This window comes from Vanessa cardui, chromosome 2 (assembly GCF_905220365.1).
Source record: "Vanessa cardui chromosome 2, ilVanCard2.1, whole genome shotgun sequence".
Taxonomy (NCBI): domain Eukaryota; kingdom Metazoa; phylum Arthropoda; class Insecta; order Lepidoptera; family Nymphalidae; genus Vanessa; species Vanessa cardui.
The window spans coordinates 696,356-709,626 of record NC_061124.1 but is presented as its reverse complement, the minus strand read 5'-3'; the positions used below and the strand labels follow the sequence as shown (position 1 = coordinate 709,626).

Here is a 13,271-nt window from a genome sequence, read left to right as displayed (position 1 = left end):
TTTCTACTAAAATATGCACGTTTCATATACATAAACTTTCCTCTTGAAACCCTAATTTTATTGATGATAAACGTATTTAAAATAAGTGCGTTGTAAAAAGTGTAAAACGTTTTCAGAGAAGTTAAATATCACAATATATAAGTAAGATATAAATTTAATATCTGCCAAAGACAAAAATTGAGGTGAGATGATGATTATTTCTAGTACGGCAACCCTTAATGGATAGAGAATTAGGAAGTCAATTTAATAAAAGTCACTTTTTAAATTACATTTTTATAAAAAGTCGTTTGATAAAAACTTACTACTAAATATTTACAGCTTATTTACATAATACGAAGCTTACAATTGCTTATGTACATTTTTGGAGAACCTATTTAAACATTTTATTTTAATTATAATCTATCATAACATAAGTTTGTCTAAATACACCAAATAATATAAAAGAATAATTTTGGTCCAAATTATTTCATAAATTAAAAGTTATACAATTTTATGAATCATTTAATTTAATAATAATTTTATAATGCTAAAATGCTGGCCATTTTTTTTTAACTAAACATTTAGATAACAACATGAATCCAATAGTATTAAAGCCAGATCATTAGCACTGATATTTCACGATTAATTCCCAGACATCTTATTCGAATTAACAATTCTTTATTCAACAAATTGTTTTAATTCATATTTGTACTTGTTCAAACACATTGTAAAATAATTTGTTCAATGTAAAAAAAAAACAAATGTCAAAACGCCAAAATAACCTTAAATTATAAAGTTCATTTTAAAATGTATATACCATTACCAGTTCTATGAAAATGGCCATACACAGATGTTTTATTAAATGAAAATAAATAGTGATGAGATTCCATATAACCGTAGTAGTTAAATAAAAAACTATAATAGATGGTAACAAAAAAGAGGTTGTATGCTTGGAGCTTGGGCTACCAGCTTTACAAAAAAAAAAAAACAAAAACACATTGAATTACGTTTCAATCGACATTTTCGCAGTTTAACTGGGATTATAAAATAAGGTATTATTTTATTACATAGTAATTAGCTTATTAAAGATAAATCAGCTACATATTAAACTATAAGACAAGAATATTTGATTTTATATTTGGATTAGAATCAAGATTCAATTGAATATGGATTTCAAATTATTAAAACATTTTACGTAAAAATAAGAGATTAATTCTATTTGACATATGTAGTCATATTAATTTTTGTGTTTTAAATGAAGATTTTTTATGATTAAATGTAGCTCTAAAAGATTTAAAGCTTTGAAATTCCGTATTTAAATAACAATTCCTTACGTTACACGCAACCTTGTAACTGTAATACTTTTACGTTGTAAAAGTAATTTATTAATTTAAAAAGTAATGTTTAATTTGTGATCACACTCGGTGGGGTTTCTTCTGCGGCGATAATATCTTGAGCATGGTGACGATTGGAGCCTCGAACGCCACAGAGATGACAAACGCCAGGAAGTATGATATCACAGTCAGACCCAGGAAGAGTACAAACTGAAATAAAGTTATTATATCATTATATTTATTGCTCATTACTATTTATACAGAACAGTTTTTTGTTATTTAAATTAAAAGGTAAGTTATAGGTATAACTCAATGTCTTATAAATAAGAGTATGGAGGTCACATGTACATTTATAAATTTTAGTTCTAAGTCCAAACAATGTGATTGTTTTCTTAATATTAAAAAATAGTACGGACCTTCAGCTTTAGAAGGCTATATATAGGTAACACGTTTAACGATATCGACTGTCTTTATGAGTATCACTAAACAATGATCCAGTCATCGACTCACCACAAGCAGCTCCCCCAAGTGTATGGGGTGCGTGAGATGCATGGCGACGTAGCGCAGCACGACGGGGTGCACGAGGTACGCGCAGTACGTCACGCGCGAGAACGGGTACAGCACCGGCGCCGACAGCAGCGGCCGCACCCAGCCTGCGCACGCGCACTCGTATATTAAGCGATAAGAGTTACAGTCGGCTTCATCGATTTCCTCAATAGGATTTTTTCTATGACATAAATTACCGAAGAGACTTTATCTGAAGGTTGCCTTTAAGTAGCGTCTTACCTCCATGTCCCGTAGAGCAAGCGATGATGACCCATCCAACGCAAGCTGCCCAAAGTGAATGTGAGAGTGCGCTGTAGATGGCCGCCGACGTCACGTCCAGTTCCGTGCGATACAAGCCGAAGATCAGGAACAGCAGCGTCGAAGTGCACACCGCCCAGCCCACTGACGCCCATATCTGAGGAATGAAACAATTAATAAAAAATAATCAATCGTTTTCTTTTTATTGAATAGGTAGACATATGGCAGATGGGAAACCTCATGGTAAATGGACACTAATGTATGCCCCACTGTTGGCAAATTCTCGTCTCTTCTCGAAAAGGAGGTTTGGAGTTGGTTTTACCACGCCGCTCTAATGCCGGTTGATAGTTATAAATGTAGGAGAAATTACAAAAACCGACACATTCAGGTGCCTTAATGTTTTTCTCCGACGAGTTATACAAAACATTGAAACTTAATATTCTATAGGGAACCTCACCCTGCCCATGTTGATCTTCAAATTAGTTTTAAACAGTATCCATCCCGTGGCCATCCCCACCAGATAAGGTCCGAGTCTAGTCCATGGCTTGTCGTATATCTTGTCGAACTGTGTGAAGGGGTCCTCGCTGTTCGGTATGTGCTGGCTGCTGTACGAGACGTAGCCCGTCGTGACGAGTGACGACAGGAAGAACAGTCCCGTCAATATCACTGACAGCTTGAACTGGCTGGAATATATAGAAATGCATATAACGTTATAATATGGTTTGGAATAACACGGAAATATGTTATAATAAACTACTTTCGCAGATGTGGATTCAGAGTGTAGACGAAAGTATCTTAAAAGAGAAACGTACATTGACAAAGAATTGTTTTTTCTATCGAAAATTGTTTATTTTTTCTGGCATTGGAATCGGTTTAAGGGACTGTAAGAATAACATATTTAAACAAATAATAGTTACTTAGAATACACCGCAAGGAGTAAAAAAATGGGATCAAGGGAATGTGAATCAATTTATAGTTGATCAATAGGTTTTAGATTGTGTACCTTGTAGCGAGGATAAGCAGGATGGCGCTCACAGCATAGAACTGCGTGTCGTCTGACAGGTACCAACTCCACAGCATGCACTGGAAATATGCAAACCTTTAAGATCTCGGCTGTTTCTTCTACTTCTCTAAAGATTACTGTATCTAGTCATGTCAACAACACTTATTTTTATTTTATAATTAAATAGATATACTATATACTTAAATAAAAATATTTTATTGTTTATGCCATTATTATTTATAAATTAATTACATAATACATAATACGTCCAGCAAGAAATCTGGATCTGAAAAATATAGGTATATCCACGATATTTGCTGGCAACGCCAAACACATGAAAAGTTTCAATATTTGAAATGAAGATGCCCGTTGTCCAGGTTTTGACCTCGGATCTTGAAGTGTGATGTTCTTAGATGTTTATCTCACCATTTGCTCGACTGGGAAAAGAGTGTTGATGTAGAGCAAGTTCCTCCACCAGTACTGTGGGCAGGTCTCGTGGTCGTTCGCCGGCGGCTCGAACACGGCATTGCTCGCGAACCACTTCATCGTCACCTCCACCACGCCCAGCATGAAGAGATACGGCGCTGTTAATCTAAGACAAGCAACATCTCAGCCTTAATTACAGTTCGTCAATTTGGTATTTAGTTATAGTAATAAAAATAAGTATTTGTATGTAAATAATATGTCATTTCTGGGGAAAGAGAATATCTTGACATGTATAGAATATAAAATCAGTGTATGATTTTGTTTTTTCAAGCTTTGTAAACGTTCATAATTTTTATTATAATAAAGCATCAGTCATAATTCTACTGTTTGTGTCATTTTGGATTTCATTTTTTCGTGCCAAATCTGAGATAAATTTAATACTTGCAATATTCAATTCCGTATAGTGTATGAATGAACTAGAAGTGGTCAGACCTGGCGAATCTATATCCGATGAGTCCGAAGAACTGCAGCGCGCCGGCGGTCAGCTTGCGGCGGCCCTTCGTGAGGCGGTCCAGCTTGCCCTTCGCGTTCGTTCGGAAGTACAGGAACGATACTAGTATACCACTGTTGAGACAATACAGGAATAAGTCAGATAAGGTGAAATAAATCAATTTATATCATAGAATTATTTTAAATTAGAACCTCTTTTCAGGTTACATGAAGTACTTCAGATATTAATAATTATATTAAATGTTTTTTACCCAAGACAGAAGAATGTGTCCACGCTGTATACAGCGCTAATGATCAGTTGAAACCAGAAGCTCTTTTCCAAAATCGCTCTTAGTGCTGTGTTATCAGCGTACTGAAAATAATGTTTAAAAATATACCTAACGAAAAAATTGCTATATTTATTAAATTTTGATCTACTGGATCGCTTATTAAACTGATAGTTGTGAGGTCTCAGGTTTAGAGCTGTTGTATCACTGTGCCTTAGGAATCACGTAGATCCGTCCTGTTTCCAATCCTTATACTATAAGAGTTGGAGAGTGCAGAAGCGCTTTCATGACTATAGATCAAAGGAATATTCGCTCTGAGTGCAAGGTGATAAGAACACAAATTAGCTCTCAAATTCTTACCTTAAAAACAACAATACACGTGTGTCCAAAGATAATCCAGACCATAGACAAGGAGCGCAAGCCGTGAACTTCAGGCACCGTGTCTGATCCGACGGACTGGTCGAGGATTTGTAAGATGTTTGCCTTCATCGAGAACGACAGCAGTAGTTCCGACCAGACGCCTATTGTAACAGAAACATAATGTTATATTAATTAACAGATATGAAAACTGAAGCAATATGTAAAGAATGTCCTTAAAAAGCTTTTGTAAATAAGTCCACTAGTAGTAATATTTGTAACGTGTAGAAATCTTTGATTTACATTAATTGTTTTAATTCATGTTCAATTTAATAATTACAGTAAACAATTAAATCTATTACGAACAACAAAACAGTTCCTTACTCTAATTTATATAATTTAGAGAAATTGAAATAATTAAATAATACATCCATACACAAAAATATCGAATAAGAATACTTGCTACATTTATTATGAAATCAATAAGCATCCGCAAAGGTTCTATAGTGAATATAGATTTTATCTTTAATTTTAATGAAACTCACTTAGTTTCAATTCTTCTTCGGTGGTGGACGATGTCTCGGCGGTCAGCCTCTCCTCGGAATTATTGCTATTTATTGCAATGTTGTTATTGACGTTGTACATTGATTTTCCTAGAGAATTAAAGTAAGTTATTTATTTTCCTGGCTATTTTCCTAAGTAGAATCCACATTCCAAATTTGTAACAAAATTTTTAATTTAGTATAATTTTGTAAAACAAATACTGGTTGATTTTGATATGCCGTGCTAATTCTGACCTAAGAAGATATATTCGTCTTTCCTCGAAGACTTGGGTTCATTGATTTTCAAATACAGAATGATTTCACTTTCAAATACAGTAGTGTTAACATTAAATATTGCACATAAACATTTAACGATTGAATTACTGTTGACTTTTAACTAAGACAAGCTTAAAAAAGCCCTTTCTTTCTTTTTCAATCAAAAACATATTAAATTAATTAATGAAATTAACGGATGTATTACCTTTTGCAACAGTGATAGAGTCGAGTCCGTTTAAGCCCAGCCTTAAGCCAGACGCGCCATTTTCAGCGGATACCATGTTCACTGCGCGACATCGGCGCGCACGCACTTCCCGAGCAATTTTCATGTCGTAAGCCGTCCCGGCTATGAGGAGGAGACCCACTAAGCAACATACACCCCTGTGAAATATCAAGATTATGTTTACTAGATGTGTCAAATAAAAAATAAATAAAACATTGATAAATATGCGTATATTATTTACGTATTTATTATTGAACTAAAGTGTTCATGACGATAAATATATTTTAATCAACTTAGAAAAGAAAAATAAATATTTAGGTATATAATCTGTATTGGAAAAAATAAGTTTCAAGCATTTTAGTATATATTGATCAATTCTGGTAAATAATTTGCGTAGGAGCATATTACACCTTCATAAGTAAACGTCTAAATAAGGTACAATTAAGTACAATAAGCGGCCACAACTAAGTCCTACGCCAGTTCTACCGTTCACTACAAGCGGTTTTATTGTTTGACCCAGATAATTTCTAATGACGTAACGTGATGTGGACTGTTCGAGGAGCCTTGGCCCCAGCTGCACTATCCGCTGGTCATTATAAATCAGACCTTTCGCTTTTTTGTTTTGAAACTGCTATTATGTCAGCGATCTCTTATCTTTAAGAGTTAATTCGCATTATAAAATGTGTTTATTTAATTGTTTGTAGCATATTATATACTTAGATGTAACTGTGATTATACTTACAAAAGTATTTGGAAGGTAGGGTCCTCGATGTAGGTGTAGCCGCCGTGCTGTGGCGAGCGTACCGTGACCACCTTATGATTTAGTAGCGGAGCGTGCACAGCATTAACTAAATCTCCTACTTGCTCGCGAGAGCAAGCTCGTGGAAGACATAGACCAAGATGGAGGGTTCGTCGCTGTTAAAAAATAATAAAGTCTTGTTTAAAAGTATGTTTCAATTATAGAGTATAATTTTTGTCAAAAAGTGATGTCATGACTTTGTACAGTACGCAATTGTTTTTTTAATTATGACCAGTTTATATTTCATGAAGTATTTGAAAAGATAAACTCACAGTTTTGACAATATCAGTCATGTTAGTAGAAACAGCCATGCGGACGTTATAGAAGGCGGTCTCGAAGGGCGGTCCAAACCCAGTCACGGACACATCCTGACGCCACTCGCTGAAGATCTGCGAATCTGCACTGTCTGAAATAATATACCAATATTAATGACTGGACCATAGCGAGATCGTAAGACACACCGTCTTATTTAATTGGAAATAATTATAAGTTTTTAGTACGAGGTTTATTGTATTCAGACATCAGAAAATAATTCAGTTGCTCTATAACTTACATCACACATATGTATATAAAACTTTGTAATTTAGTATATGGTATAATGTAACTTAAAATTAATAGTAAGTAATCTACTAACACTTCATCTGTATAAGGTATTTGTAGAGGTTCTATAAATAAAAATTAGTTATCTTTCAAACGTTTCGTGGCTTGGCCGTGATGTAAAACATCGTTAGGAAACCTACGTGGATTTGATTTGATTTATTAGTCATGTTGTCTAGAAGTGTTCTTCTTAAAAATAATGGGCTTGTCGTTCGTGACGAAATCACTTTTATATTGTTAGACGGAATGTCCAAATGTAAGTAAATCTGTTAAATCAATACTTATAATATATTTAATGTATAATGAATTAGTTTTTTCTTAGTACTTGTATCATGTCAAATTTACTGACGAGAAAATTATGATCATTAGGCGCGTGATCATCACAGACGATTTAATGATATAAGTTTTTTGAAGTCCGTTGGTCTTCCCCAGCGAAGCGGTTTTTAAAGTCTGGTACCTTCTCGAATTCCAGTTATGTTACATGTTGTGTAACTATTGTAAAATGTGATGTCACTTCGAATTAAATTTACATAAACTAAGTCGTCTAAAAAATAAAATTATACGAAATATATGCCGAAATAATAAAAATTAAATAAAGAAGTGAACATACGAGTTATAAAGCAACATTCTTCCATAAAATAATGTCGTTTTGTTCCTCCATCTTATTTCCATTTTTTCGGAACTGTTTGAATTATAATGATTTGATGTTTGAATTTAATAAGGTCTCTCTTAATTATCTATAGAGCAGTTATAATTAGTCTGTGGCAGAACATTTGACAGGTCGTTGACATCACTTAAGTAAGGCATTGACAGTGTGACCCCAGCATTTATATTTAAAAGGTAGGTACTTATTAAGTCACTCCTTCCGTACACAAAAACATTAAGAAAACGTAATATATGCCTTGCAATTTGTAATATTTTTAAAAAAGTACAACGTTTTTATACTTAATTGATATATTATTGAATTTAATCATAAATGTATTCCTTCTCATATCAGGAAAGCAGTGTTAATGGCCGAATCCTTCGTAAAAAACTTGAATGAACAAACGATCAGTGTCATCCTCCTGCCCTTATCCCAATTTAATTTTGGGGTCGGCGCAGCATGTCTTCTCCTTCCATACTTCTCTGTCGGACGTCATCCCCCAATTAACTTTATTTCTAACCATATTTTCTTTTATACCATTCATTCATCCATCCTTCGTTTCTTTGGTCGAATAAGAGTATGCGTCTCTTATTCCAAATTATGACTTTTGCCGATCCCTTTATTATAAGTACAGGTGCGATTCAACGGGAAAAAAGCTGCTAGCATTCTTCCCACCTTCCACGAGGCCATGATTTGTACAGTAGCTATTTTTAATTTTTATTTGTATATAATTAAGACCTTAATGTAAATCTTATCTAAATAAAATTGCGATCGAATGAATTACTGATTTTGCCTAATTGAATAAGTTATATCGAGGTTCCTATCCTGTCAATTGAATATTGTTTATGATTATTATTTGCGTAAGAAGGTTTAACTCATTTTCTCTATTATCACAAAATATCTGAAAATTACTTAACGGATTTTGATAACACAAATCTTGAAATCAAATCAAATATCAATAATACACTGACCTTATTTATAAGTGTGCTTAGTTAAATATTCATCTCGTGTGAGCGGGGAAGGAAAAGATTCGTGTGGTATTAAATTCTGCCATATATATGCCACTTGAAGCATGTACCCAGCATTGGAGTAGTGTAGGGTAATCCAATTCCTATAATTGATATAAGCTCTACTTTTTGTGATCAGGCTTAAATTACGCTTTTATCCAAAAGTGTTTAATTGTTTGATACAAAATTATATAAATTTATTTTCATAAAGGAACGATAAATTGTAATTTTCGCTCAAAGGTCCAATAATATTAATATTATTGGACCCTTGACCTTTTATAATATAGTATTCGTAACACGTGTAATTTTTACGTTCCACAGATTTGTTTTGAACACATATATTTAAATAGTATCTATATTAACGTGTTTAACTGCTTTTATTTAACAGTTCCGTATATGTTAAAATTTTAATAGGTCTTCGGGTTAACCAATGTTTTGGCATAATATTATATAATAACTACATCTTGTTTAAAAAAAAACCATTTTGCTTAAGCATTCACATCAATGCCCAAAATAAGATTTGTTATGTATAACTGTTTCCTATTGAAATAACATTGAAAATTACACTTGACATTGGATTGTGTCACTATCACCGAATTATGCTTACTGATTATTATAATATCGTCCTTAACCTTCTGATCTAAAACATATTATAACTGCAACATATTTTCTATCGCAATTACCATTTTACAAGGTCAAATTTCAAGTTTATTAACAACTAAACCCGACCCAGTTTTGCACAGATGCAATACTGATACTAATTATACTACAGAATTTGTTTATTTACGACATCACATTAAAACTTCAAAAATTATCAGTGTTTCTTTACTATATTGTGTGTATGTTACATAAAAAATCCTAACTCTTAAATCATTGTATCTATTAAAAAAAAACTGCACCCAACTCTGTTGCATCATTTTAAAGATGTAAGCATACATAGGGACATACAGATAGGGGTAAGCAACTTTGTTTTATACTTTGTAAGGATAAGGGATAAGGATAATATCAATTACATCTAGTGGAGAACCACGCCCTCATGTGCCGCTTTTTATTTTCTTTAATTATAAATTCAAAAATCATCAATTGAACAATACATCTACTGGTCTGCTACTGGCGTACGTGATGACTACGTTTTTTTATTATAACACAGACACCGGTCATCAAGAATGCATTTATTTCCTAATTTCATTGGATTTCATTATATATCCGTTCAGCGCAATATCCATTACATGATTGGTTAAGAAAATAAACGTGGTAATGATGGCGTGCATCAATCCTTGAGAAGTGACGGGCGGACAATAATGGCGTTAAGGCACAGAAACATACAAAAAATAATTGTTAAATACTAATTGACATACATAAGTATCATTAAGTTGTATAATATACGTGACAGTAATTGTTAAAAAATTAAAAATAAACGTCAATGTTTTATCTTTTACAATACACCTTATTCAAATTAAGCGGCGTAAGAGATTAATTAGACTTTAAGGCGATTAAAACCGTAAAAAATAATAATTGGATATTAATTAATTGTTCATTATTGACAACTCTATTTAGGACTAATTTTTTTTTTAAAGCAATAAAAAGAGGTTCTATATTCGACGCGTATTTTAAAATTTATACGTTCACCCGTAACTGTCTTTACCGTCATACTGTTATTTATATTGTGTTATTAAATTCAGTACTCAATAGAGTTATATTAAGAAAAGAGTTAATTTTTTATGTAAATGGTATAGAGTTCAATGACCCGAACACGGATTTGTTGTGAATCTAAATAAAAATATATATAGGTATAGATATAGATATGAAGGAATTCAAACTGTTAAGTAATAGACCATATATATTTTATTACAAGTTCTCTTTTGTATTTTTGTCAAATATAGTATATCTGTTATAACTATACTGTGTTAGAATTTTTAGGTTAAATATTTTAACAAGTTCTTATTAATCAAACGAGCTATAACTTGTATTTTGTATATCGTAACAGTACCATTAAGTACATAAAATAAGAGTCGGTTTAATTTATTTTTTTACTATTTAAGTGCTCTAGATATTTTTTATTTAAGTGGATTTATGCTTGGATTACATCGAAATATAATGTTTATATAATAACTAACTAGCAGCGGCATTACCGACGCGAAATTTGTAAAAAAAAAAACTGTAGCACACAAATCAATCCCTATTTTACTTCTTCGAGGGGTGAAATAGGGAACGTGCAAATATAATATTTATGAAAATTTTGCTATTATAATGTTAAAAAAATATAAAAGACGGGCTACTGCAAGGCTTATATTTGATATAATTTTGTTTTTTAACAATAATTATGAATTAAAGTATCGTGAGACGGAACGTATTTCAAAACACTAATAGAGTGTTCAGTGACGTCACTCCTGTTATGAATACTTATTTAAGATTATAAATTACAGTGTTTTAGATTTTTAATATACTTGTGGTCTATCCTATATGGAGTTCTTTAAAACAAACATGAAATAAAAATATCGCATCTTCCCTTATTGATCAAAAAAGTAACCATACTATACTGTCAACATACTAAATTTAATCTAATAGGTTCAGCATTGTAGCTGCGAAGAGGTAATAACACAGAGATTTTTCATCTTTGTAATTTTTCTAACAATAAGAAAAACAAACATTTGTATTTTATTTTATTACAAAAATGATAAATTTTGTAAATTAAGTATATACTTGAGAATTAACAACACATATTAATCCGGCTTAATAACCCTTGAAACAAAATGAATATTCATTTCCTGAAATTCCAATTATATATTAATTAGTCCAAATGTATTTTAGCGGTTTACGTAATTTTATATATTACGCAGTGTAAGCCATAGATGATATATTAATTTTGAATTGAATTAGATTGTACGATAACATATTTAATTTTTTACGATATTTATTTTATTATGTTAAGGAACATTAAAAACAAAAGGGATCGATTGTTGGACTCGTATGTATGTATATCTTTTAATTTGCAGCCTATTTAATTTGCTATTTTGTGCATGGAATTCAAATTCAAATGATCCCTTAATTTTCGAATATACTAAAAAGTGTTACAGTGAAAAGCGTTAACGATTATTTTAAGTAATTTATAATTTATACTTACGATTGTGATTTTTAGAAGGCGTGTGTTGTTCGTTTAGGATGCTGCACAGTTCCGCGGAGCCGGTCCAGTAGTTATTACCCCAGTAGAACATGGATGTGTAGCGACCGCTCGCGTCTTCCACTGAAACAATGAAAAATATTTTAATGAAACGAAAAAATGAAAACGTTTTAATTTTTTTTTGTGGTCTAAATCTCTTAACGTATTAATAAATTCCAGACCTTCTACACTTTAATTTGCTGAAAAGAACTTCTCAACAGCAGTTCGGATTAAGGAAGTTAGCAGGGTAACATTCTCGCTGAAAACAAAGCGGGTAAATCGTAGGCTTATTTATTCTCTCCTAAGAATAAAAATATAAAACGATTATCACTCTAACAGTAATGCGTAATCTCCACATTGCGCAAAACAGTCACTTTCCGCCGTCTGTACTGTATTGTAATTGACTGTTTATTTTATACTACACAAATGATTATAATTTGTTCTTTATAAATTTTTTAATCAACAGGTTGATCCAAGAGGAAGGTTTATATTTGCTATGGTAGAGTTTATACGTGTATAAGAATGGCAACTTACATAAACGTAAAAAAATATTTATTTTTGAGATCCGTCTTCAATCTAAAAGTTTTATTACACTTATTGTACTCATGTGAAGCCTCGACAGATTGCAATCATATTTCACAGCTCACATTATTTCGACGGATTACCATCTGTCTCGTCAGTTTGTAATCATGTATGACATATATATATATTCATGTTGTAGTATGTCGAATCTGACTTCCTATTGCACATATCCGTCGCAATGGTGCTATTTCCTCGGAATGCACAATTACGATGTTATATATCACAAATACGATTCTTAAGAAAGTCAAAATATGTATTTATATATTTGTTTTCAACCGACTTCCAAAAGGAGGAGGTTATCAATTCGTCTGTATTTTTTTTTTTTTTTTTATGTTTGTTACCTCATAACTTTTCACTGGGTGGACCGATTTTGATAATTTTTTTTTTGTTTGAAAGGTAGTGCTTCCCGTGGGGTCCCATGTTTTTTATTTTTTTTTTCCGATGATGGTATCCATGTGAAAACGACATAAGTCTTAAATTTGCATTATGTATATGCGCGACAAATAGGTGAATAACTGAAAATCACGTTAACCAATTTTGATAATTCTTTTTTTATTATAAAATATATACTTCAAGGGTAATTTGGTGAAAGTTTGGTAAGGTTCTGAGCACAGGATCCATGACAAAGTAACGGAACGGAAGGGAACGGAACAATTCTGAGGAGCACGTTAGCGATACTCGGTCGAATCTTTTATTTATAGGTTATTTGGATATTTGAGTCACCTTCCGTAATGTGGTTATGTTTATGTAATTATCATAGTCG

At 32.3% G+C, this 13,271-nt stretch overlaps 1 protein-coding gene across 1 annotated transcript in view; it reads right to left on the bottom strand.

Annotated features, from left to right (window-relative positions):
• Positions 1-257: 257 nt before the first annotated feature.
• The window catches only part of LOC124540398, a 53,188-nt gene continuing 40,174 nt past the window's right edge, over positions 258-13,271 (bottom strand). Inside the window, exons 2-15 of the mRNA XM_047117910.1 lie at positions 11,891-12,010; positions 6,792-6,925; positions 6,463-6,635; positions 5,703-5,878; positions 5,225-5,332; positions 4,683-4,843; positions 4,308-4,408; positions 4,039-4,170; positions 3,547-3,712; positions 3,121-3,200; positions 2,575-2,800; positions 2,100-2,274; positions 1,824-1,966; positions 258-1,523 (exon numbers count right to left, since the gene is read on the bottom strand). Of these exons, the coding sequence (XP_046973866.1) occupies positions 1,395-1,523; positions 1,824-1,966; positions 2,100-2,274; positions 2,575-2,800; positions 3,121-3,200; positions 3,547-3,712; positions 4,039-4,170; positions 4,308-4,408; positions 4,683-4,843; positions 5,225-5,332; positions 5,703-5,878; positions 6,463-6,635; positions 6,792-6,925; positions 11,891-12,010 (2,024 nt within the window). The 3' untranslated portion in view covers positions 258-1,394. The remainder of the gene's footprint in view (positions 1,524-1,823; positions 1,967-2,099; positions 2,275-2,574; positions 2,801-3,120; positions 3,201-3,546; positions 3,713-4,038; positions 4,171-4,307; positions 4,409-4,682; positions 4,844-5,224; positions 5,333-5,702; positions 5,879-6,462; positions 6,636-6,791; positions 6,926-11,890; positions 12,011-13,271) is intronic.